The sequence below is a fragment of the Psittacula echo genome (assembly GCF_963264785.1).
Source record: "Psittacula echo genome assembly, chromosome: 4".
Classification (NCBI taxonomy): Eukaryota; Metazoa; Chordata; class Aves; order Psittaciformes; family Psittacidae; genus Psittacula; species Psittacula echo.
This window is the reverse complement of record NC_137738.1, coordinates 66,574,473-66,602,467: the sequence shown is the minus strand read 5'-3', so window position 1 is coordinate 66,602,467 and position 27,995 is coordinate 66,574,473. Positions and strand designations below refer to the sequence as shown.

General features: G+C 38.6%; 1 protein-coding gene across 1 annotated transcript; it reads left to right on the top strand.

The window, feature by feature from the left end:
- Positions 1–729: 729 nt before the first annotated feature.
- FHL5 (four and a half LIM domains 5) lies at positions 730–24,704 on the top strand (the record flags this gene model as incomplete). Its single annotated transcript, XM_080616677.1, has 6 exons — positions 730–813; positions 15,863–16,033; positions 18,278–18,452; positions 20,860–21,029; positions 23,167–23,353; positions 24,553–24,704. The coding sequence occupies 6 exons, from the start codon at positions 730–732 to the stop codon at positions 24,702–24,704; spliced, it is 939 nt and encodes a 312-aa protein (XP_080472803.1).
- Between the last annotated feature and the right edge of the window lie 3,291 nt (positions 24,705–27,995).

Sequence of the window (27,995 nt, the reverse complement as noted above, 5' to 3'; positions counted from 1 at the left end):
TCTGTGTACTCCATGCATGCAGTAGGCTGTCTGTGAAAGTCAGCTGGTTCCTGCTCAGTCCAAGCAAAAGGTAAAAGAGATGACTGCAATTCAAAGGCCAGAACTGAGAAACACAGAGAGAACCTAGAGGAGGCCATCACTGCCTCTCTGATGGTAACACCATGTGAACAGCTTCTTACCTGCTGGAAGAGTGGCAAATTATTACAGCCTGGAAACTGTTTTAGCAGTGTCAGAGTTCTGCTGGGTCCCAAAAATTGCCTGCGATTTCTCACTGATGCCCATTTCCTGTATATAGCAATCAGACTTCAGTAATCATGACTTTTCTATGTGTTTTCTGATGTAAAAGCCTACATAACATCTTCCGGATTCATCATGCGTGGACCAAAGGTATCTTAGGATAAATGGCAATCCATCTTTTTTTGTCTTTTCTCCATGTACTAAACAGTTTGGGGCTTGGGGGTTTTGATTCCTTAGTGTTTTTAACAGAAATGCCTTTTTTCCTTTTGACAACTGTCTGAAATATGTTCCTTTAAGAACCTCCTACTTGGTATTTGCAATTGTAAACACAATATGTCAAAGAATGATTTGATTCAGTGGTGAGGCAGCCAGCTATTTGCATGTCATGAGGTCTAAGGGAAACAAACTGACCCTCAGCCTTCCTCCATCCAAATTCAGATGGGACCCTCAAATAGCTCTGGCAAACTCTTCTGTTTCTTTTGGACTTGATGAATGCTTGTTTCTGTGAAGGCGTGTAATTATTTCTTCCTTTATTTTGCTGCACAAGTTACCAAGAGAAGCAGCTTAAAACCAAATGTGAGTATTGAGCCTCTTTTTCGTTATTCCTGTCTGATAATGCTTAAATGTGGTAGTATACAAGGGACCTATTTTAACATTTTGAGCAAGTAAGCAGGAACTTTTTCCTTCACACATAAAACTTCTGATTAAATTAGATGCAGAATTCTACATGTTTTGGGTTTTTTTTGATTTTGTATAACAGAATAGATACCACACTTTTTTTGAATGCAATTGTTTTAATTTTATTAATTGGCTCATTAATTTATAGGAAGATTGTTTGGGGTTTCCTCTGTAATGAGATGAGGATTAATTTTCTTTACTCCAAAGAATAACCCAACAAAACACATGTATGCTGTTTCCTGTGACATTTGAATCACTATTTTTATCTCTTAGAAAGCTGTCATAGCTATTTGCTGTTGTAGGAAAACTTTCTACATAGTGTCTTTTCCAATAAGGTAAGTCACTTTTTTTCTAGCATAACTAATTTTAATGCCTGAAGTGGATTGTTCTTGCCTTTTTTAAGTAAAACCATGTTTCAATCTGGTGTTTATAGCCATATTTTGACTTGTTATAAAGATCAAGTATCTTCTCCAAATTCTTCTTCCATAAGACACTCGGTTTTATCTTTCAGCTCTCAAATTTTAGGATCACAATTTTGGGTTGGAATTTGAAGGGAAAGAGTAGTATTGAAAGAATATACAACTGTTTATTGAAATTGTGCTGGAAACGTGTGTCTATATTGCAGAATGGAAAAGTATGGGTAATGACCGCAATAGTCCTTAAATTAAAGGCTATGTAATTAATTGTACTGCTGCCTGATTACATAATGGCAATCTTTTCAATAATGAGGTTGCCATTAAACTTGGAAAAAACTCTCAACTGTACTTTCCATTTCAATAATAGAAATGTTAAAAACTATATTTCTTTACGTGCCCTTGTTTTCAAAAGATCTGTTTCTATATCTAGAGCTGGGTGCAGAATCTCTTACATTTAGAAGACAAGTTTCAGATGCATTTTTTGTTTGTGGTTAACATTTTGTCTATATTTTTCATCTGTCTTTGTGAAGCATTGACAATTCTGGAGTATTTTAACAGAACAGACTGTAAAGGATTTAATATATTAACATTGTCACAGATTGCTGGTTGTCTTCCCATGTAATTTTATTGCAGTGTCAGAAAAATCACTTTGATTCAAAGTTGTGTGATTACTAGAAGCTTAAGAAGACATACAAACCTTCTTGTAGGATTAGAGCAAAATGAAATCAAAAGCTGCCTGCAAGAGATTCTGACCGATAGTGACCTATGGTACTTCTGAGTTATTTGCAGACGGTCATATTTTATGAAGTGTGTATTTTTGGTTGACTTGATAGAATATATGTTCTTGTGAGCTCTATACCAAGAAGCCTGTCTTGCTTCATTTTGCTCCATATCTGAGTTTCATTTGGAAAGAAAGAAAGAAAGAAAGAAAGAAAGAGAGAAAGAGAGAAAGAGAGAAAGAGAGAGAGAGAGAGAAAGAAAGAAAGAAAGAAAGAAAGAAAGAAAGAAAGAAAGAAAGAAAGAAAGAAAGAAAGAAAGAAAGAAAGAAAGAAAGAAAGAAAGAAAGAAAGGAAAGAAAGAAAGAAAGAAAGAAAAAGAAAGAAAGAAAGAAAGAAAGAAAGAAAGAAAGAAAGAAAGAAAGAAAGAAAGAAAGAAAGAAAGAAAGAAAGAAAGAAAGAAAGAAAGAAAGAAAGAAAGAAAGAAAGGAAGGAAGGAAGAAAGGAAGGAAGGAAAGAGAGAAAGAAAGAGAGAGAGAAAGAAAAGGAAGGAAGGAAGGGAGGGAGGGAGGGAGGAAGGAAGGAAGGAAGGAAGGAAGGAAGGAAGGAAGGAAGGAAGGAAGGAAGGAAGGAAGGAAGGAAGGAAGGAAGGAAGGAAGGAAGGAAGGAAGGAAAGAAGGAAGGAAGGAAGGAAGGAAGGAGAGAAAGGAAAGAAAGAAAGAAAAAGAAAGAAAGAAAGAAAGAAAGAAAGAAAGAAAGAAAGAAAGAAAGAAAGAAAGAAAGAAAGAAAGAAAGAAAGAAAGAAAAAGAAAGAAAGAAAGAAAGAGAAAGAAAGAAAGAAAGAGAAAGAAAGAAAGAAAGAAAGAAAGAAAGAAAGAAAGAAAGAAAGAAAGAAAGAAAGAAAGAAAGAAAGAAAGGAAAAAGAAAAAAAAGAAGTTAGAAACTTTTAGTATTGGCTAACCATGGACAGATAGACAGAAACATGTGAAAATCTGAGCAGTGTGCTTCCAAATATCGAGCCCAAATTCAGAGTATGAAACTCTGACCCTGTTCGAATGAGCAGCACTCCTATTGACTAAACAAGTTCTAGATGCTGTTCAGGCTTTTAGATCACCTGGGGAATAAAATTGACCTGAGTTTTCCTGCACACTTCCCTGCTAGTTAAGGGTAAGATGATGTCTTATGTCTAATTCTAGGATATTCCTAAAATTAATGATTTCCAGTTCAACTGTCTGTTAAAATCTCTAGAGCCCCAGGTTTGGAAGCTGTCATGACAAAATGCTGCTGATGCTCCACTTGGGCTCCTGCAGCGGAATTCTCTTCTGAGAACAGAGTGTGCAGATCTATTGAGGAAGGAGGCTGTGAACTCCTTGTTTCATGCATTTGTATTTTCCTGTAAAATGTAAGAGGGATGAAATAAGGACGGTTTTATAGAACTACACGAACATTACTCCAGAATCACTGAACTGGTGTATTAAAAAGAAGTTAATAAAACCCCATGACATAAAATTCTGTAGCTGAGATATAGTGAGGGACAAGACCATTACAAAGGCTAACTAATCTCCCTTGGTTGCCTTTATAATGACGGCTAAATTAAGTTTCTGCTATAAATCACCCTGGAGAGGAATATATCTCTCTGCTTTAAGTATAAAAAGTGTCTTGTTCATTAGCCTCAGTAGACTTAGGTTAGCTTTTGTGAATATCGCCATTCTTCTCTGATACTGTACAGTATGCATCAGCTATACGTATTCTTCTCGTTTGCCTTTCTTAGACTAAGAGTTCTTTTTGATTCTACTTCATTCATGCTAGTATGTACTTTTTTCTTAGCCACTGTTGCCTTTGAATTTGATTTTTTTTAGATCCGTACATAAGGACTGGTAAATTCTTTCACACCTCAATGTATTATGGATAATGGATCTGAATAGGCTGCCCTAGTTGGTTGCTGGCTTCATATTTAGAGGCTTTATAACTCAGAAAAATATTAATCTTCCTGTAATGTCTTTGTGCATAGATAGCAGAACTGATAGAAAATATGACCAAGTGACAGAGTGTGATGTAGTTGTTGACAGAGCACCCACACAGGAGACCAGAATTCAGTCCAGAGTGACCTGTTGTTCTCTGCCTCAGTTCCCCATCTTTAAACCAGTTTTGTTACATTGGGGAGAAAAAAAGAATCAGTTCAAAGCAATATTATCTGAGATTGTCTGGAAACAACTCAAATTCACTGGAAAATCCTTCATAATGAGGAACTCTCAACTCCTGTGGCCCTAAGAGGTTTGACATCAAACTGGAAAAATTCCACCCAGAACATTTTGCCTAAGAATATCAATCCAAGCCTCAGTGTCATTAAGGACAATTGCAGAGTTCACAGCTGGCACATTTTATTGCTTCAGCTAATTTTGGAAGTGTTTTCTACCTCTGGCACTGGAAGTTGACCACCCAGCACCTTCATACAGTGCTTTTTAACTATCCCAGGCCAGTGTTGGACACAGCCTGAGAAGCAGACTCATCTAATGGCAAAGGCGTAGTGACTGGCTTCTTCCCACTCCTCTGGGTCTGCTCTCTGACCTTGAGTAATAATAAGTTTATATAAGTTTAAATAAACTTGAGTAATAAGTCAGTTACTTTGCTTTGACAAGTATTAACTTTTTCTGTAGACAAGTATCTCACAACTGTGTTTTAGGATTATTCTATTATTGCTGTTAGAAAATCATTATGAAATCTTCGAAAGGAAAGCTGTAAAATACTTCAGAGTATTAGGTTATAATTCTATTTATTAGAAGCTCAGAACAGTGTTAGGCTGTAAATCTATTTATCAGGAGCCCAGTTTTCCTCAAGTGTGCTCTTCAAGTTTCAAGTCAGCAGCATCATAATCATTTGTGTATTATAATATGAAAAATTGTGACATAATTAGAGTTCTGTTGTGAGTCTGGGATTCTATTTGCATGAAGAAAAAAAATGGAAAAGATTAGAGGAAAAACTGCTTCATGCTGATCTTCTGATTGTTGATCTTTGCTTAGTTTGGTGCTTGAAAACTGAAGAGTGTTGAGAAACATTTTGAATTAAAAGCTCAAAATATTTTGGTTTGGTTTGGTTTTGCTGGGTTTCCTTTTTTTAACACAGTAGCAGGATTCTTAGTTTGTTTAATCATTTGCTTAGACTTTTAACTGAAAACATGTACCAAATTTAACATAAATTAGCAAAAAGGACTTGAATTGTATTTGTTCCTTAATGCAGTTTCTGCTGTTGCTTGCCACTGTCCTCCTCCTCAGATCGACCTCATCCCCTATAGCTGGTCAGAGTTATGGCTTCTGAGCATCATCCCCTACTGGAAATGGTCAATTCCATTCTGGGTTTGAAAAGATGATTGCTACATGCCAAGCTTCACATCACCCCTTGCATAGACTTTACCAGTTTCAGTAGAATAACCATTCCACAGTATCCTTAGGTTAAACAGCATGTTCGTAAAATGTTCCTAAGTGGACTCACCGTTCCACAGTATCCTTAGGTTAAACAGCATGTTCATAAAAATGTTCCTAAACGTAAGAAAGGAATTTCTTAATCCCCACCAAACTTCTTCCAGAATTCTAAGACTTTACTGATGGTTTTTATTTGCCTGAGTCAAATGTCGGCTATCTTGGGTGTTCAGATAAACTTTAGCTTTAATTCTCCTTCAATCAGAAAAGGGCAAACCTAGATTGAAACCAGCTTTTATATAGCATTTATTTATAAGTATAGAAAGAAATCTACTCTGAAAATCATGGTGCCAGAAACAAAAAAAAAATGACCTTTTCACATGCCAGGACATTACAAAAGTCCCAGCAGGGCAGTAACTGAAGGGTCAGTAACCTCTTATCATAATAAAGAAAGACAGAACACCATAGTCTACTCCTTGCAGGGTCTAATTTTAAATCACAGCCACTTTAAAGAAGATAGACTATGTTAAAATAGAAAGAAATATGTTTAATGTCTGGCATGGAGATTTTAAGGCTTAAGGGAAATGTAACGATACCCAGTCACATAATTGTTCAGCAGACCTTATCTCCTAAGCAGGCAGAACAGGTAACCTAAGAAGCACAAAGATTTCAAGTACATAGCAAAGGTCACTGGTAGGACATGAAGAGAACCCAGGCCTGAGTCTCTCTAAGGACTGGTCGATGTTGCTGCTCACAGGACGTGAAGATTGAAGTTAAAAGAGAGTTGATGCCGTGATATACTCTATCTTGTTTGACAGGACATTGTGTTATCAACTACTGAAGGCTCAAGAGGTCTTCAGTTAACATTTTTTTCTGGTTAATGGTGTAATAAGCAGTCCAGGGCTTGTCTGCAGAACCAAATCATCTCTAGTTTCAGTGAAAAGTTTGGTAAGGTGACAGCTAAGACAAAACTGGCTGTTCATTGGGCCTACAAATCTAAATACCTCAGAATAATGATATACCAATACTCCTTACAGTAGCCTTTGCTTTCCTACTCTGTAATGTCACCTAGCTCATGACAACCTTTTAACAGGGCTAAGATCAGAAATCTGTAGATTTGGTTCATTTTGATGAGGTGTCATATTTTTATTACTGCAGCTCGTGGTTTTTGCCTCAGAAAACTAGGTCAGGTTGGCACAGCTCTGTTGGGAGAGAAAAGGAAAAGGCTGTGCCACTGCAGCAGGCACTTTGTTACCACTTGGGGGTTTTATGTTTGCTTTGGGGGGAAGGAGGTCTTTTTTTTTTAAATAGGGTAATGAAAATTCTGTCCAATTTTAGCTCGCTGCTAACGGTGCTGCTGCTGCCGCCGAGCATCTTTTTCTTACCGCTCGTTTAATTTTTTTTTAAAGCAGGTCTAAGTAGGTCACAAGCTTTTAAAGAACGCAGCTAAAAAAGTTGTACTGCATAATCAGTTGTAGGGGTTTATTTAGAGGATTTTAATTCATGTGATGCACCCATTCTCACAAGACACGATACTCCTCATCCGCCTTTCTGTCCCTGAAATAAAATGCAAGGGCAAAGGAAACCCAGTATCTGCAGTTGATGCATCTGCAAAGACAAAAATATTGCCTATTTTTCATTAAGATCTCAAAGTTTGCATTTAGCATGAGCGTTGCCTGCTGAAGCTGTTACTTCTTGTTATTGGCAAAGCTGCTTCATTTCACAGTCTGTGATCACTTCACTGCCTGCTGTATCACAGGCATCGTTTCTTACTGCTATTGTTTTCCTCAGGGAAGCTTTCAGTCCCAGGGACAGGCTTGTGTTGTTTTCAGGTAGAAGCGTTCCTGGCTGGTGCTGTTGGTGCTCTTACTGCATTGGTAAGATACGGCTGTTTCCTTGGTGAACTTCTGCTCATCTGTGCAGGCACTTTGACTTTAGTGCATTGTGTTGAGGGGAATTGGGAGATAGATGTTTGATGGGCAGATGCTGTTCAAATGGAGATCACTCAGAAGTGCTGCTCTCATTTGCGTACTGGGGAGGAGCTTCGAGGTAAAAGTCTCAGATCAGGACTTCTGCACACATCTTCATTTGTAACTTTCATTTTCTTTTTATTTAAGCACTTCTTGAAGTATTTTCTATGATTAGGGGATTGTAGCAGTGGGCAGAGGCAGGAAAGATTGCAAAAAACAGGTAGAAATGGTAGTGGGGAAAACTCAGTACTCATTGCCAGAGATCAGGTACATCCTCAGTGATCAGTTCTCATCTTGACCAGTTCAGCCCCAAATATTTAATGTTTCTTTTTCACTTTCAAGACATTTAGTATTTGCTGGATCGTAGGTTGATAGAGGGAAAATACATTTATATTTCCATGCAAGTACAATATGTTCTTTTCTACATTCCCACCATTTTAACTGAAGAAACTGTAAGCCAGCTTAAATGTTCTTTTGCTACCAAATTTCTCATGTCAAAATTAGGTCTTTCCAATTCAGATTCACATCTTTTTTCCTAGAGTATAACACAGTTAGCTATACAATTGCTTCTTTGGCAGAAATTTTTAACTTGATATCAAAAATGAAATTTAATGTTTTACTAGAAATTTTTCTGTTGAGAATTCAAGATCCATTTTTAGACCAATATTTTTCCATCAAATGTCACCTTTTTTAATGCTACATTTCTAAAACAGAGATGATCCATTAAGTATTTTTTATTTTTTTATATTTTCTATTAAAATAGATTAAAATTTTAAAAATAAAAATATGAGAGAATTTTTATCAAGCTTAGCGCGAAACTCTTTTCCCCCAGAAATACCCTGATGCAATAGCTTTTAATTTGTATTAGTTTTGGAAGCTTATAAAAGCTCCAGTTTCAGAGCATGAATTTAATCCTCTAAAAGGGATTAGGAAACTTTCCTTGGGAGAATTTTTTTGCCTAGCCGGCTTTTGTAGGGTTTCTTGTATCTTCCTTAGGATGGTTTTGCCTGCTAAACTGACAAAAAAAGAAAAAGATATGTACAGTTATAACTATTTCCCTTCGCATAGTCTTTAAGTCATTACGAAATAAGTTTTAGATCTGCTTTCCCTGCTGAGTCCTGGTAAGGAGCATATTTAGTGTAGATGTCAGTGCCCCAGACTCTCCTTTATTCCTCCTTGTTCTGTACAGGGCAGTGGCTACGTTTCTTTCTGAACCGAGTCATCAAAATAGCCAAGTTTAATGAAGGCATCCAGATCTTTACATCTCTTCTGTAGTCTCATCTGTAACAATTAACACCACATTAATTTTAAAATGATCAGTGAGGAGGAGTTTTGACTTGCAAGTGCCTGCAGCACCAAAAATAACAAGATCTTACTGTGGCTAACCAGATAGCGCAGCCAGGCCTTTCCAAAATCAAAAAGGGTTCAGCTTTTGGGCAGTGCTCACACCTAAGTGTCGGACTGGTTGACTAAGGAGATACTGATTGTGTTTCACACTCAGTGACAATACAGGAAATAATATGTGTCTCTCAATTTCACACATGTCTGGGACTTGAGAATATTGGAAGAGATTTCTCCCTCTGGAAATGGTGAATATACTGAAATGGTTTTCTTCTTTGACAGAAATCATCTAGAATCACGGTTTCCTTTGCTCTTTCCTCTATAACCAAATTCATGCAAATCCACTGAATGAATTTCAGTTGAGAAAGATTTAGAGACTATATTTACTAGATTTGAAATATCAGGAAACATTGAAATCAATTGTAATGAAGAAGGTAATTGCTTATATACCTTTTTAAATCCCACTTTTTATTACCTTTGAAAATATCTTTCAAAATATGTGCTCCAGGGACATAGGCAGCAAAGCTCTAAAGCATGCATTCAGCATGTATTCAGGTCCTTCACTGCAAGATAGGCTGAGAGAGCTGGGGTTGTTCAGTACGGAGAAGACAGGGCTCTGGGGAGACCTTTCTGTGGCCTTTTAGTATTTAAAGGGGGCTCATGCGAGACTGGAATGGACTGTTTATTAACACCTGTACCAATAGGATAAGAAGTAATGGGTTTAAGCTAAAAGAGGGTAGATTCAGACTAGATATAAGGACTAAATCTTTATTATGAGGATGGTGAAACACTGCCAAAGGCTGCTCAGAGAGGTGGGAGATGCCCCATCCCTGGAAGTGTTCAAGGCCAGTTTGAATAGGGCAGCCTGGTCCAGTTGAAGATGTCCCTGCTCATTGCAGGGGGGTTGGAACCGGATGACTTTTAAATGTCCCTTCCATCCTAAACTATCAAGTTTTTTCCTGCACAAGCATTTCTGTATGTCTGCACCATTTCAAACACTTAGTTGAGGTGCTCTTTCTCTGCTTTCTCTGCTCTAATGTGTTCTAGCTTGAAGTTTAGGTAAGTAGTAAATTATGCTGTACTGGACTAAAGGAAGAATTTAGATGACTACACCAACATTTGAATTTGCATGGTGTAGACAAAGCAGACAGCAATACCAATTAAGGACAAAATGACAGAATTCCTGAGATGCTTGATCCCCTAGTCAGGCCAGAGCTCTTATCTTTTTCGCTTGTGTTCATGGTGTGCGTGGACACAGTACAACACAGCACAGTGTGGTTACCAGATCAGCCTCTAAATGAGCTGCTTTGCTTAGGTGGCCCACAAAACCCATGTCACTTGTGGACCTCAAAGAGGTATAGTCGATTGTTACAGCACCATCCTGGTTGGCATCCATCCTGGCTGCTTAGAGCAGAACTTCATCAGTAAGAGCTCTGTACTCACTCAGATGTGTTCAGGACCTGACTTTGTATTCCTGTGCTGTACCACAGAGATGAAACAGCTCATCAGAAGATAACACCTGTGTCTCTGCTTTCCTGTAGGTATTTGTTTTGACTTGATCTGTAATAGATGCCCCTGGTTCCTTTTGCTTCTCTGGCCATTTTTAGAAGAGTAAAAGTTCTAGTATCCTTAAACACTCAAGTATAACTTAGAGGTATCACTTAGAAACTTGCAGTTACTCTAAGAGATAGAAAACACAAAGCAAGGAGATTGACAGCGTTTTGAAATACATCATACATTTAACATGTGGGTTGTTTTGGGTTTGGGCTTGTTTTTTGGTTTTGGGGGTGGGGGTTTTGAGGGTTATGGACTTTTATTAGCTCTAGTCACAATAAAATAATGTATTTCTGGTGGGTAGCAGGCACCCGGAGAAATCAAGAAACTGTGATTTCTGAAATGAGGAAAGATTTCTTTGCAGAACACTTAGAAACTTGAATTTATAGATTATGATACTGTTAGAAACTTTTCCTTACAATGATGTTGTCAGCTTTATGAAGCAGTTGTAACCTTATGTCACCGGTGTATTTCGCAAATGTGAATTGTTCAGCAACAACCACAAATTAAGGCAGCAAATTCCTGCAAGTAGGCAAAAACATGCTCCAAGACAGGAAAAATATGTGCATACTTGAAAATAAACAAATGGGACAGCCTGCAACAGCTTGCAGGGATGTCCTTCTCAGATCAATTTATTTTACTTATCTTTCAGTGTTGTTGCAATGATTTATTTTGCCATCATTTTTCTTTCTTTATGCCTCTCTAATAGAGAGCCTTATTCCAATCATTGTATGCTTTTAAAGATAGAGATGATGCAGTTCAATGGCAGGCTTATTTAGATTGGGAAATAGTCCATTAGAATTGCCATAGAGCAAAAGATACAGAATTTTTGTGTGTATGTAAACAAGCATTCTTTTCCTAGGCTTTTTCTGCTTGTATAACAGAGAGACTAACATACGGTTATAGAAAATATTAAGATAAATTATTAAGAGATATATTAACATTGTGGTTGTGCTTTTTAGCTCCAGTGAGGAAACAAACATTCTTTTCCTGACGGTTCCACATTTATCAGGTTTCACAGCTTCACAACCATTTTCTTATGGCTTTCTTCACTGGAAGTCTTCTTGTGCTTTGCATTTTATAGGAAAAAACCATTTGACTCTACAGAAAGGCCCTCTCCTAATTCGTTTTAGCTAAATGCTATCTTAATCTGCTGGAACAGCAGGCAGACTAGCCAGCTCTGTTGTTTTATTTTCATCTACTTTATAATTCATACCATGAGACTGCCGTATTCTCAAATCTGACCCCAGGGACTCCAATTGCAATATCCTCATATCTTCAGCAATATCTCTCTGTGCCCCCCTGGAATATTCTAACACTACAAATGATATCACATATCCATACCTACTAAATGCATTAAAACCAACAGTATTTAGCTTTGCTCCAGTTTAAATGGCAAAATCCTCTTTTCCCAAAGAATGAAGACATCACAGCCTTTTTCTGTGCCTAGGACACAAATTAGCAGCTGGAATGCTGGAGTCAGCATTTCATTCCATGAGAATGAATAGCATCAGACCTCCAGAGATTTCTTTACTGACCTTCAAAACATGAATTCTAACTTCCAGCAAACTTAGCCTAAACATATTTCTCTTGAGATTAGGATCAAAGCACCAGCAAAACATTCTACTTAACTACGTGGTGCTCGAATCATTACTTGTTTATTGGAGCAAGGGTAAATGGTGCTAGGGGAGATGAGATGCACTTTTCTTGTTGCATTGTCTAACGCTTAAAGTAGTTCACAAAAGTTACCAAGATCCTTGCCAACAGAATTGCAAAAATTATCATTCTTTTTCATACCATTGCTGCTTCATTCCCAAATATGGTCTTATATCATCATGGTCAAACCCTGAAGGCTTTCTTTGAAGCAAGGTTTCGGGCAACTTGAACATTTTAACAGAGGACACCCCAGCTTTGACTCTGGTCTTGGGGGTGCTCTTTTAATGTTCTCAAGCAACCACTGTCATCTGTAAAACAGGAGTAATAACACTTTGCTCCCGTATCCAGATAGGTTTTTACGAGGATAATTACTTTACAATTTCTGAAGTTCTGAGGTATTGCAGTAACTGGTCTTGTTAGAGTATCATAGAATATCATAGAATGGTTTGGGTTGGAAGGGACCTTATATATCATCTGGTTCCAACCCCCCTGCTATTGGCAGTGACACCTCTCACTAGACCTTCCTGGAATGGATTGGCTTCCTGGGGAAAAATTAAAATAAAAATAAAGAGAACCACCTTTTAAAGAAAATTATTGGGCATGCACAGTTTTTACTAACTTAAATACCTATTGCCATTCATTAGAATGAAAAAGCAGAGATGTATCTGCAGATCGAATCATAGAATCATAGAAGAGTTAGGGTTGGAAAGGACCTTGAGATCATCTAGTTCCAACCCCCCTGCCACGGGGCAGGGACACCTCACACTAAACCATGCCACCCAAGGCTCTGTCCAACCTGGCCTTGAGCAACGCCAAGGATGGAGCATTCACAACCTCCCTGGGCAACCCATTCCAGTGCCTCACCACCCTCACAGGAAAGAATTTCTTCCTTAGATCCAATCTAAACTTCCCCTGCTTAAGTTTGAACCCGTTACCCCTTGTCCTGTCACTACAGTCCCTGATGAAGAGTCCATCCCCAGCATCCTTGTAGGCCCCCTTCAGATACTGGAAGGCTGCTATGAGGTCTCCATGCAGCCTTCTCTTCTCCAACCTGAACAGCCCCAACTTTCTCAGTCTGTCTTCATACGGGAGGTGCTCCAGTCCCCTGATCATCCTCGTGGCCCTCCTCTGGACTTGTTCCAACACTTTCATGTCCTTTTCATGTTGAGGACACCAGAACTGCACACAATACTCCAAGTGAGGTCTCACGAGAGCAGAGTAGAGGGGCAGGATCATCTCCTTCCACCTGCTGGTGACGCTCCTTTTGATGCAGCCCAGGATACGGTTGGCTTTCTGGGCTGCGAGCACACACTGAAGCCGGCTCATGTTCATTTTTTCATCGACCAACACCCCCAAGTCCTTCTCTGCAGGGCTGCTCTGAATCTCTTCTCTGCCCAACCTGTAGCTGTGCCTGGGATTGCTCCGACCCAGGTGTAGGACCTTGCACTTGGCATGGTTAAACTTCATCAGGTTGGCATCAGCCCACCTCACAAGCGTGTCGAGATATCTGAAGCTATTTGTTGGTGAGTTTTGTGCAACAAAAAACACTATAAATAACACAAGTTCTTCATGAGTGTCCTGTTAGGATTTTGCTGTTGCCACTTTTAGGCTGAGATGAAAGTATGATAGGAAGCTGGGCTACTGATTCAGCAGGGAGGAGACCAGAAAGGTGGTTCACTCAGGGTTACCCTTGCAGGCAGTGCATAACTCTAATTCCCACAAAAGAGGAATGAAAATTCCTCTGAAACCCAGCTTCAAGTCCTATGACCTTGAACATGGAGCCCAGTTAACCACAAACATTCCTTGATTGTCTCCCTAGTCACTGGCTTGTACTGATTCCCTAATACAGACAAAAATGAGGCAAAACTGAACCTTTATTTTGATGATGACAACATAGGGATTGTGTGCTAAGTGCACTGCTCTCTGTCTGGTTTCTAAGTCATATTTGGTAAATGATAAAGCTGATGGATGTAATTTTCTCATATACATTGATTCATTTATTTCGCATACAAATCTCTGATCTTAAGGAAATGGAAGCACAGATTCAAGCCCTGTTATACTGTTATTCCAAGAATATCACATAAAATACATCTGTAATATTTTAGAGAGTGTGTTTCCTACTGATCTGAATTACAGATTATTTGATTTTCTTACTAACCCCTGTCTTGCCTAGCACAAGGATTTAGGGCAGTCAGAAATGCAGTAAATCAACTCACAAGATTTTCAATTTACATGAACAATTTTTCCATAGCTTGTGACAAATGATCAAGTCATTACTTCAGAAATAAGCATTATAGCCTCTCTCCCTGCCCCTTTTCCACTGTCTTACTACTGTCCCTCCAGGAACAGATTAATAAATACCTGACCTTATGCATTGATGCCAGCAGAGACCTGCAGTAATTGTTCTTTCTCACAGTTCAAACTATCTTTTTGGATTACATCTCACAAAACAGAAACCCACAAAAAAACAAAGTGCCTTTTCAAAACTAAACCATGGGTATAAGAGACAGTGAGTGTATAAAAACAAGTATGAGGGAGTAACCCTCAATGGACTAGATGCAAGCTCTGTGATGGTTAAGCACTCCCTCGAATCTTGTTCTTCCTCCTTTTCTTTACTCTCAGGCTTTGCATCTATTTAGGGTAAACTAATTTGCACTGATATTCAAAGTGCAAAGATTTCAGCTGCCCAGAGTCACTGATATGTAAATATTTGAGGAGATCTTCCCTGGTTGCTCTCAAGTCCTCTAAAATTTATGATTGCTGGCACTGGCTGCAAGTTTAATGAAGAGTGCAAACCAATGAGTCCAGCAGATGTTTCTGGGTTTGCTTCACTGGGAACTTTCTGGATTCTTCTTCCTTCATTCCCAGGAATCAAGACCCAATTTTAGCAAAGTGCTGATGATCCAACCAGCAGCAAGAAGACTGAAATAAGTCTTTATGTCCACAATCCTTAAAACATTCAGCACTACAGATCTATAAGCAGCTGAGGTTTGAATGCTTATACAAGCCTCTTTAGCCTGGAAAACTGAAGGATGGGAAACTTGTACAATTGGCTGTCAATAGATTTGTGGTATTTCCTGCACTTGTCTGGCACAGAAATATAATCTATCTATCTCACAGTATTTTGGTACTGCCAACATGGAATCTAATAATAAAGAAATATATAAGAAAAGGCAATCTTTTCCAATAACAACAAGGGAAACTTTCTTTGAGTTATGATTTAGTTTATTTCTTTTTGTATTTTGCCCTTTTGCTATCCAGGGGTATTTGTGTCACCTTATAATGCCACCAAATGTTATCAGCACAGCTGGGATTATGCAAAAAGTATCCATATAGCTTGGAGTGCCTTGACTTCCTTCTGCTCAGCCAGGTAGAGGTGGGCGTACTTTGAAAAGGAAGGAATGAGCAGAAAGACAGGAATGGCAAGAGAAAGCCATTCTTATGCTTGCTATTTCTCTTTGGTCTTTTAACTCTGCAGCTGGTTTAATTTTTGAACTATTGTTTCAGTCTCCGTTGCCTGATTTCTGGATAAACCTTGCCTCACAATCCAGTACATAATGTTCATAATGCCAGTAGTTGTATGTAGAGAATGTGAAGACCTATCAATCAGTTATCTGGCCTATCAGTGTAAATAAACTGAAGGATTAAGCTGAAGCAACTTTCATGCTCCCCATTATGTAGATAACACATGGTACATGCTGTTAAAAGCTACCATTTTATTATGGAACAGCCCAGCATTAGAAACCCACAGCATTGCAAATGACCAAGAAAAGTCTGTCCTAATTTTCACAGGTAAAACAGCATTACATTTCATTTGAGCAAGCAAACAGTCATCCACTGAATTACATGATTTTTCCACCTTTGCAGATCCTGTGGAGAGCCCTGCCAGAATGACCAGCAATCACACAGACTGTCATTACTGCCTGCAGTCTCTTCGTGGAAGGAAGTATGCATTAAGAGAAGAAAACGCTTATTGTGTTGCATGTTATGACAGCCTGTTTGCCAACCCCTGTGAAGAGTGCAAGCAACCTATTGAGTGTGATTCCAAGGTAGAGATTTAGCTTTCACTTCTTGTTCTTTACTAAATTATACACAAATTGCTAAATTATACACAAATTCTTTAATGGCACATTCCATACCCAGCCCTCTGTGTGGCCGTCTACTGGTGAAGAGACCTAAGCATAACAGTTGTACATCCATGCACAGCAGGGAGATGCAGTGCTATTTTCCGAGAATATGAAAGCTCTGGTGCCAAAGATTAGGAAATCTGTGCATATATATACCTCAAACATGTGGCAAGGCTATGGTGTATGTATGGACCACAACTAGATTCCATCCTTTACCTCCAGTGACTCATTGGCTGCAGAGAGACTGCATGGTACTTGAGGGACGGTAGGGTGCTGGTGTAATTCAGGTTGAATGAAACTTTGGTATTTCTGAGAGAAAGTCCATTAACAAAAAGAATTTTGAGTATTGGATAAATTACTTTCATTCTAGTTGTTGACATGAAGAATGCCAAGCTGAAGAGAAAACATGTTTATAATTTGTATATCATTTCCCCTGTGTTTTGGAAACAAAGTATATTTTTGTTTTAACTTAATTCCATGCTTACCTTGCTCATCTCACAGATGCCGTGTTAGTGGCAGTGTTTCTGTGCTTGTCTTTCTCTTCACCTCTCCCCTTTTTTAGAATACTAATTCATAATATGGGTTCCTCTAGGGTCTTTGACAGGGTTTCCAGTAGCCCATTCTTCAATTTAAAGCCTGTACACTCAACTTTGCATTTTAAGTCCAGATGAAACCTATCAAAATGCCTTTGTTTTGCCAAGTTCAGTGTGTAGTGTTCACCTTCTCCCCTTTGTTCTTTTGAAATAAAAGGTCAGAAAGTTATTAAAATAAGCCTCTCAGAAGGCCTCCACAGCCAAAGTACTTCATGGTTTTCAAAGCACGTTGAGTACAGCTCAGTACTGTAAAAGAATCATCCAAGGAAAATTCTGATTTGGATGAAGACTCAAACTCTCATGCACATTTTTCAAAAGCAAACTTGTACACATAGCACCAGTCAGTGTCACCTGGAGAACACGTGCTCTGGGTTTACTAATTTCGATTAATTAAGTGGCAGATGTCAAAGATTGTTAACAAAAAGTCACATATTTGGACTGAATGGAAGGAAAAACTGTGAGAAAAAAAAGCAGGAGTAACAAGAAAAGAGTACAACAGGCCAGGGTCAGATAGAAAAGTGGCCCACAGAGATCTACAGCTGGTTGTCCCATCTCTGCCAAGGTGCTAAAGCTTGGCTCTCTTCCTTTCCTTATTACCCAGTCTTTGTCTCAGGTTGCTCTGGGCTGATAACATACTTTCTACAAGGTTCAAAGTACTAACTAAAGCAAATGAAAGTGATAAGCACTCAGCACCTTCTGAAATGGAGAATGTTATTTATTTCATTTTTTAGCACTTTAAAGGGTGGGGATCTGACAAAACAGAAAAATGAGATTGGATTTGTGCCCTTTTGTGCTTCTTATAAAGGATACTTGGAAGGATCTAGTCTATTTTTTAAGGTGGGGTGTTTTTTTACAGGTGCACTTTTCCCTCATTTTTTTAACTTTGGAAAACTAAAATTTGCTGTTTGTTCTTTTTTGGAATTCTTAGCAGAGGTCTCATACAGACACTACCAGCTTTTTCATTCACTAAGCCTGCTGAGTCTTAAATAAACATTTTTTTTCCGCCAAGTTTTTAGGAGGAGTTATATTAGGTGTAAACAAAAGCAATTATTTTCTAATAATCTTCGTAGGAATCATTATGTTCTCAATGGGATTTTAACTGCCTGTTTTCTGCAATAATATGATCTTTCTGCAGTGATATCCACTGTCAGCTCGAACAAAAAGTAGTAATGATAAAAAATACCTGAGGTTTATTTCAAAGTCTATAGAGAACACACTTCTCGTCGGGTGCCTTGTGCACATTAAAAGTGTTCATCACTTGCTTTCTCTTAAGGCCAACTGTAAAATACAAAACTATTCTTCCAATAAAAACGTACCTCTCATGTTACATGAGGAAGGACAATTGCCTGTGCCAAAGAAGCTCCTAATGGCCTCTGCAAGAGATCTACAAAATATACAGACACAGTGATGCTGATTGCTTACATCACTTCTGAGCACACCTCCCGCCTGATGCACGTGTCACCTCAAGTCATCATTGCAATGCTCCCCCTTTTCACTTTATTTCTGGGAGGAGCTGAGAGATAAAAACACTGTAAAGAAATGTCTTTATTAACATGGGCTTATTTTCTCCAAGGATCTGGCCTACAAAGGCCGCCACTGGCATGAGCGGTGCTTCAAGTGTGCCAAATGCAGTCGTTCGCTGGTGGAGAAACCATTTGCTGCCAAAGACGAGGTCTTGCTGTGTACTGAATGCTACTCCAATGAGTATTCATCTAAGTGTTTCCACTGCCAGAAGACCATTATGCCTGGTGAGACAACCGGGACCCTTCAGTGAAAAATGGAATTGCATTTTTAATTATAACCACAGCTTTGAGAATAGCCAAGCTACAAGGTCCTTGACTTTCAGAACAGCTTTCATGTGATTGCTTCTTTGTGTGTAGTATCCTCCTGGAAGTGAAGTGACAGCAGGCAGATACCTTTGGTTTAGTACTGACAGCGTTTATGGATCCTTATAAAGAATATTAGAGGTCAAGTAGACTAAAATGTGTTCATGTTGAGTCCTTGATTCTGTTGCAGATCTTAGAAAGCGTATCGTGCTGTAGGTAAACAGAGCTACCATTAGCAGGAGTGCCAGATTAGACAAGACATCTGCATTATTGACCAACCCTTGAGCTCACGTTCTTTATACAATGTCTTTCATTCAGAAATATTTTTTGTTTAAATTGTCAAAACATGACATTCTGTGTTCAAATCATTATTAGCATTTTTACTAAAAAGAATACATTTGCATTTACAATCAGTTTACTTCCTGCCATTAGCAACCTTGAGAATTCTACACTTTTCACTAAACTGCTTCTTAGTTTTTGTCTGTGTCTGTTCAGGATATCCTCCAGGTCTTTCATTGATACCACAACATTCATTCATGGCTTGACTTCGCAAATGAAGATTTGGGAAGGGCTTTACCCACGCTTACTACAAGCGCACTGATGACAAGCAGAGATAGAGCAGAGCAGAGACATTGCCTGAAAGTGTCCTCTTCAGAGGCATATAAGAAAAGCCACAGCACTGTATGTGCCAAAATGAAAACAGCTGCTTAGGAAAGTGGGTCCTTAACTTTTGGAAGAGTGAACTACCCTGGTTGCTTGAACCTTTTTACAGATCATGTGTATAACTCCAAATACCAGCTGACTACCAGTTTGGGAAAGGCCAAGGACATTAGTAAATTTGGCAGTGACATAGGAACTTGACTTTTCAGTAGATCTTAATGCAAACAGTATTGTCTGGGCTGTGCAGAATTATTGTCTCAGTATAAATACTAGGTTTCTGATGTTATGGTTCAAACTGTAACATTGATTTGTATTTTTACAGTTTATTTCCTTTCCATTACAGGTAAAAGCTGTACTAGTGGAAATAAATGTTGTAGACATATAGTTGTGTTTAATTTAAGAAGCATATACTGCTTAAAATTGATATAGTCTAAAAAAAAATGTTGCCTAATAGGCACACCTCACTAGACGTGATGAAAATAGTACCAGAATATGCTCAGGTTTGCATTATTACCCTCTGGTGTATATTCATCTTGCAGATTTTGCTCCAGAGTTTAGGAAACTAAATCCTTGCAGCAAGTGCTGATGGCGGGAGTAATAGTGCAAAGAGAGAACTGAAGTGGCATGAGAATGCCAACCAGTTTCTAAATCATTGCATTCTTTGCCATCAGCTTGCTAGCTCTCTATTGAAAAGACCCAGTAGGCAAAGACAATGAGGTCAGCCTTCTGATCACTGGGAGGAAGCTGCAAACCTTTCATGTTTAAATGCAACCAGTAGTTTCTCTCTCTACTAGCCCCACAGTCCAGGAAACAGGTATTAAGGAATTAATGGGTTATATCAGCAATACTTTTCTTCATGTGAAAAGGATAGTAAAGCCCCTGGCATGCCTCTTTACGTTCTGATGCAACCAGCAGGTGAGGAAGATATGGTGGAGAGTCACTGGAAAAAGCTTGCTGAGATGTATGTGTGTATCTTGGATTTACACACCTACATTAAGGTGTACAGAGCACCTGTACACAGAGCTAAGAGCTCTGTCTCTGTCAGACATTTAACTGAGAAACTTTCTGTCCTTGCGCTGTATCAAAAGCATCTAGTTAAACATCCTAAAAGAAACTGTTGATCTGCGACAAGAATGATGAGCTCCAAGCGTAGTGAACTCTGTCATAGAAAGCACATTTACTTTTAAAAATTTACCAGCTTAAGCTTAAGCTGAATGAGGTAAATAATGCATTTATAAGTGAAGGACACTTAGTTTAAAGGAGACAAAAGACTTTAAACATCATTAAGGGATGTACTGAACATCCAACAAATTAATCTTTATGAGAGTGCTATGTACCTGAATATTATTTCTGAGTTGGCTGTCCTGAAAGAAACTCTGAGCAACTGAAGCATGCCACAGAGAAGTAGCCTTGAAAGATTCATATAAGGACAGACTCTGAAAATCACAGCTTACGTAATTTAGCACATCTTTTGCCAGGTGATCATATGGCATTGGAAATGTTCTTGAAATTTCAAGCACATATTCAGAAGTGCCATTAAATTGAGGATAAGTGGTCTCCCAGGTAATCCAGTACTGAGATAGAAGATTAAAACCAAGAGTATTCCATCATTTAAAACTTATGTTACAAGGCTATATCTTGGGAGATTGTTCACTTTGGGTTTTTACAGGTTCCCGTAAGATGGAATTTAAGGGAAGTTGCTGGCATGAATCCTGTTTTGTTTGCCAGTATTGCCGGCAACCATTGGGAACAAAACCACTGATCACCAAAGACAATGAGAACTACTGCGTGCCCTGTTTTGAGAAGCAATTTGCTCACCACTGCTACTCTTGCAAAAAGGTAATTGAACTTATAACAGAAAAATTATCCTAATGAGGCAGTATTGCTCATGGGGAAGGGGGCTGGATCATGTACATTTCCTGGTGTACTAAGAGTAGGAACAGAGTCTTCCTTTTGGCATTGGACGCTGAAAACCAACTGTATCAGTGCCTGCTGTTAATAGTAACTTATTAAGTTAATAGAAACTTAAGCTTCATTATATTTGAAATTAACTTTTTGACCAGAACAAATATTTTGGTGTTCTTTTGTTATTGATTATGATTTTTAAGAAAGGTTGAAAATTTCACTGAAAGTTATGTAAAAGCCTTCTTTCCTGATATGCTCTGATTTTGCCTCCTTTTTCAACATTTTTCAGACATATTCATATGCCTAATAAGCCATCTAAACTGAGTAAAACACAGTCTTGCCCACTTTTTAATTGAAAACTATCATGCAACAATCAGATAAAATAATATTCAGTTGTGAAAATACTGGCCAAGAGTACCACTGCTCAATACATAATGCTTCCCCTGTAGGTGCCAGAAAGCTTGATTTCTAATGAGGATTTCTTTTTTTTTTTCCCAAATGCAAATAAATCAATTCATTCTTCTCTAAATTTCTGATGTTTTAAAATTGCCTCTGGTTGATGAAAACACTCAAAGGATCACACTACCTTAGTGTGATACTGTTCTCTGGGGACAGAGCTTAAGCTACTTTACATGGCAGAATTTAACTTGTTCTTATTACCTTTATCACTCAGGAAGCAAAAATTACTTTTCTTTTTCATTTCATCAAATAACTTAAAATTTCTGTAGTTATTTAACATCTATTTCTAAACCTCTACCTCTAACAAAAGCTTTTAAGAAAATTTTGTGGCCTGTTCATTTCTTCAGTAGTTAAACTTTAGAAAGTACTTTTATATATTCTGACATCTCTACATCAAGCCTTCAATTTGCACTAAATGATCACGTGGAAAATATAGTATTTCTGCTCTATGTTTGTTAAGGGCATTGAGGTTAGCAGCACCTACGTGAAATAATTGCGATTTGCTTCTTAATATTTCTAGGAATGCAGAGTCCCTCTAAACATAGTTTACTACTTAAACTTGCATCAATTCCAATAAATAAGAGTTGAGCCTGAAGAGATTAAATTGCCAAACTGGAATCTTGAATTTTGTGTCATGGATTTTGCGATTTTAGTGGAAAACCAAATGACAGAAGTAGCCCAATACTGGAATGCTAAAGGAGTTGGGAACTATTTAATTTTTCTTTTTTTTATTGCCTGACATCACCCAGTATTATTCTTTATTTCCCTGAAATTGTGTTCTCTGGGGAAATTTGATTGTGCCACTATTTTTACTTAAGTTTCTCCAACTTTTCTCTTCTTGTTCCAACTCTATTAATTCATTCATTTTCATTTATTCATTCATTCATTCATTCATTCATTCATTGCTGTACACATTACTTGACAGTAGAAACACTCTTACAGCTCATCTTTATCTCTACATAAATTTCTCTACACAGTCTCCCACAACTTATGTGAAAGTAGTATTTTATCACACATATGGAAGCCATAGAGAAGTGGAAATTTCCCTCTTCAGAAATAACCAGTGGAGAGCTGTGAGTGAGTTGTGGGGAACGAGAAGTTTGTTGACACTGATAAACACCTTTTTTTTTCCTTCTGACAATGTAGATCTCCTTTCTGTCTCACTTCTGCTTCTTTCCTTTTTTAATTCCTACTTAAAATGCTCTATCTGTTGTGAGACAGCAAATGTCAGTTCCCGTTGGAGATCAGCCATAATCTCATCACTGGTTCTCTCATGCACTGTCCATCACCAAGAACTGCTCTTCTGAGAGCATGCCTGATGTTATGCCTTTACCCATAACATAACAGAAAATTTCCATAAGATAGTCTGTTTATTACAAACCATGAGGTTATCGTGTGATAGAAATAGAGAATATCAAATCAGTGGCATGTTCATATCAACTGCAGTTAGTCAAGTTGATATTCCAAATAAAAGGCAGTTGATGTGCATTTCCCTTTTCTCTTGTGCATATGAGAAGAGGGAAAACAGTAGAAGGATTTACGAAAGGCTGGATAATCCTTCACAATTAACACCTTTGTTTCATTGTTCTCTCCTTATTTGTCAATACATTAGGTAATAACTTCTGGGGGAGTGACCTACCGTGACCAGCCTTGGCATAAAGAATGCTTTGTATGTGCTGGGTGTAAAACACAACTGTCTGGACAAAGGTTTATTTCCAAAGATGAGTATCCATACTGTGTAGACTGTTTCAGCAAACTGTATGCTAAGAAGTGTGCTGCTTGCAAGAAAGCTATTACGGGTGAGTCTCATTTTCTAGAGGGAACAAGACACTGACAAATCATTAGTCTCCTCTCAAAGCAGACTTTTGCTTTAGAAAACAGCATTAAAAATACTTCCATCATAAGGGAAGACTGAAGAGGTTAACTACTAGAGAAACTCACTGTCCATCACATATACTGCATTTTGCTGGGACATGTGGATCACATGTGTTCCCTAAATGCTCAGCAGTTCTTTTATGTGCCAAAAGAAGTTCCTCCATTGTTTGATTTAGTCCTTTTGCACTAAAATTCACCCTTAAGAATATAAGAAAAGGCACTTTTTGGCTCTTCCCAGGGCAGTACACACAAGTCCCTCATGTCTGTAATTTCTTCAGCTTTGTTTTCAAATGCAAATGTGCTGAAACTGGACAGAAATTAACTGCCTGCTGGTAAGACTCACCTGTCAAATTAGAAAGCTAGCCAAAGGCAACAAAGCTCTATTGCATGCCTGCTTGTGTACTTTGATGATTTATAATTAGACATATATGTCATTAGTCTATGACAGCAGTTTTCTGAGAGCATTTGCTGGTGTTCTGCATTGTAATTCTATCATGTGTGGCCTCAACTGTTGAAGAGTACTGCCCAATTGTTACAGGCGCATGCTGCATATGTAAATGGGCAAAAAAAATGATGAATACCTAATCAAATGGACATGATCTTACAAAAACACCCAAACCAAACAAAATCAAAACAAACAATAGAACAAAAAGAACTCCAAACCCCCCATTATTTTATTTCAGATACTCATGCTAGGAACTCTATGATCTATAATTTCTGAAAGACTCCATCTTAAAGAAATTTGGGTAGAAAATTCAATTTCACTCAGTGTTGTATAGAAACTACATATATAACACATTGCAGATAATTTTAGTGAGATTTTTTTGGGAAGATCAGCAAACCTGGATGGACATTCTGATAAACCTATTCTGTTCAGCGTTCATAATGGGATATGAAAACAAACAAGTAAGTTGTGGCTTTGCTTAAAATATTCTCACTGTATTTAATTTAAGATTTTTCTTTTTTAAATTCAGCCAACAAAGGATACTTCAGACTATTGATTTTTGTTCACTTGTCTGCTTGCTATGTGAATGACAACCTGATTACACACCAGAAATCACTCTGCTGCATTTCTGAAGCATGCCCAGAAGATTCACATCTTCTCTCTCATAATCTCTTTCAGCTCCTGGAAGTGCCAAATTTATCTCATTTGAAGAGCGCCAGTGGCATGGGGAATGCTTTAACTGTGTGAAATGCTCTGTCTCGCTGGTGGGCCGGGGATTCCTCACTCGGCAGGATGATGTCCTTTGCCATGAATGTGGCACTGCTTCATAGTTCTGTGGAGAGCTGTACAGATGCGTTATTCTCACTTTGTAACAATGTACTTCATTACTGTGCAGTAAGAAATAAGAGGTATAACAGTTATTTAGTCATAGAATCATAGAATAGTTAGGGTTGGAAAGGACCTTAAGATTATCAAGTTCCAACCCCCTTGCCATGGGCAGGGACACCTCACACTAAACCATGTCACCCAAGGCTCTGTCCAACCTGGCCTTGAGCAACGCCAAGGATGGAGCATTCACAACCTCCCTGGGCAACCCATTCCAGTGCCTCACCACCCTCACAGGAAAGAATTTCTTCCTTAGATCCAATCTAAACTTCCCCTGTTTAAGTTTTAACCCATTACCCCTTGTCCTGTCACTACAGTCCCTGATGAAGAGTCCATCCCCTGCATCCTTGTAGGCCCCCTTCAGATACTGGAAGGCTGCTATGAGGTCTCCACGCAGCCTTCTCTTCTCCAGGCTGAACAGCCCCATCTTTCTCAGCCTGTCTTCATACAGGAGGTGCTCCAGTCCCCTGATCATCCTCGTGGCCCTCCTCTGGACTTGTTCCAACTGTTCCATGTCCTTTTTATGTTGAGGACACCAGAACTGCACACAATACTCCAAGTGAGGTCTCACGAGAGCAGAGCAGAGGGGCAGGATCATTTCCTTCAAACCTGCTGGTGACGCTCCTTTTGATGCAGCCCAGCATACCGTTGGCTTTCTGGGCTGTGAAAGTAGTCATTCAAGTAGCTTTCCAACAGCAGTTTAATTCTATCACAGTTCTCAACTGCTTATAAAAAAAAATTAAACAGACCCAATGCTGATTAAAAAAAATAACACAGAAAAGATTTGTGTGCATTTAAAATCTAACTGCAGTATGTTTTACAGTATGTTTCTCCTTGTAACACACTGCACTCTGCTGTTAGAAGCTCAGAAATTTACATTTAATCTCCCATAAACCAAGGAGGATTGTGAAAAGTTTATGTGGTATATGACTAAGAATGAGGCATTAGCAGTGCTTCACAGGTCCAGACCTTGGTGTAGAAAGCTGGGCACGTGCATTTTTCTTTGGATCATCACACTGATGAGAAAAACTTGTAAATATCAACTTCCTGCATACTTTAGGAAAAAAAAGGTACCAACAAAGCAGGCAGAAACTGGGAGGAAGGGGTACTTTTACAAAGAGGGTTTCCAAGAGCTAGGGCCAGATAAAGAGAAAAAAGGCTATTTTCCTCTGCTTACTGAGATTGCTCCTCAGAAACATTGTCTTTAATCATCCAAAGAACTTGACTGACAGGTCTTTTCGCAAAACTGCCTGACTGTGCTTAATTTTTCAGGCATAACTGCTTTAGAACCTAAAGAAACCCATATTTTGAGCTACTGCAAGAGATGAAGGCTGTCTGAGGTTGGCTAGTGCTGATGTACACTTTCCCATAGCTAATATGACTTAAGACTCTGCCTCCATTGTCTTCACTAGACCTTCAAATACACACACACAAAATGTATACTATTATTAATAGACACAAAATACAATCCATACTTATCCCTTCAACCATGTACTTCTCCTCCACTCAAAACCCATTTACCAGAGCTCAAATTATAGTTAATGGCCTTACCATTTCCACATTGTGAGGTCTTTGAAGCAGAGTCTACCCTTTTTCTTTTAAATATGTGCTTGTCTATAGCAGACTATAAGCTCTTCAAAACAGATATCGACTCATTTTGCCATGTGCCACATCTATTTGCCAATTGTCGTGGTTTAAGCCCAGGCCGTAAATCAGAACCACGCAGTTTACTTCCCCCCCCACCTTTCTTCCCTCCGCTCCTGGAGGGACGAGGAGGAGAATCGAAAGAATGCAACTCCCACGGGTTGAGATAAGAACAGTCCAGTAACTAAGGTATAACACAAATCACTACTGCTACCACTAATAGTAATAATGATAAAGGAAATAACAAGGAAGAGAATACAACACCTCACCACTTGCCGACCGATAACTCCCCCACTCGAGGCGTGATCCAGCTCTTTCGGGTAACTCCCAGTTACATCCCTGGGCATGACGTGCTGTGGTATGGAATACCTCTTTGGCTAGTTTGGGTCAGGTGTCCTGTCCGTGCTTCCTCCCAGCTTCTCCTCCTCCCTGGCAGAGCATGAGACTCACAAAGTCCTTGGTCAGGGTAAACATTCTGACCAGCAACTGAAAACATCGGTTTTATCAGTATTATTCCCAGGCTGAAAGTCAAAAACACAGCGCTGCACCAGCTACTAAGAAGGAGAAAAACTGACTGCTACTGCTGAAACCAGGACACCAATATTATGTCAAGAACTGGTAATGTTGTCATTGAAAGCTAGGCAGTCCTTGCTTGTAGTACAAGGTATTAGTTTCTAGGTAGCTGGCTTTGAGAAGGTTATACCTATTTGCTGACCTTCAGCACTCAATTGTCTATTATTAAAGGTCATGTAGAGCTGAGTTACAAGCATTTCTCTTCTTCCTTCATCAATGCTGTTTATTACAGTGGCTTGATTCATGTTACAGTGTCTGTACCAGGCTGATGTGAACTGTGCAGTAATATTAAGAATGGCAGATTTTGCACTGCTCAGCACTTGTTTAGTCCTCATCTCGCACATCTCTAAGGCTTACATTCTCCTTCAGACTCTGACCTTAAGTACCTAGAGTTATTTGGCTGACTTGGGCAGGGTTTATTCATATTGAAGACAACCATTGCTTTAGGTCGAAATGTAAAAAAAAATTTAAAGAAAAAAAATAGTGTGTGTGCATAGCTAAGCCCGAGCTGAACTGCAGTGGCATAAAATCAATGTGGGTAATGACTGACCAACAAGTACATAGTTGTGTCTGGTTTCCAGTCAATAAAATATTGATCTTTTGCTCTACATGGTGTTCATTTTTGGGTTTCAGTTTCTTCTTTCATGGCAGCTTTTATTGCAGTCTAGAGTTTCATTAGTTTATGCCTTTTCATTTTATCCCTGCTGCTTTCTTTTCTATTTTCAGATTTCACATGGCTGATACAGGTTCTTGGTAAGACTCGGATTCCCATAAATAGAAATATGTTTCATTACCTTAAACACATATATACACACATATACAGTGGTTCAAGATATTTATGATGTTCCAAAAATGTGCACTGAGTTATCAGAAATAAACCCATTAGTAAATGTTAATTGTCTTAAATTTTAAATGAAAATGATGAATCACCAGACGCAGGCTTGTCTGAGGGGTGTACCTTTTGTTTGTGCTGTGTGAAATAACATTCAGCAAATAGCAAGAACGTGGTTTAGGCCCTT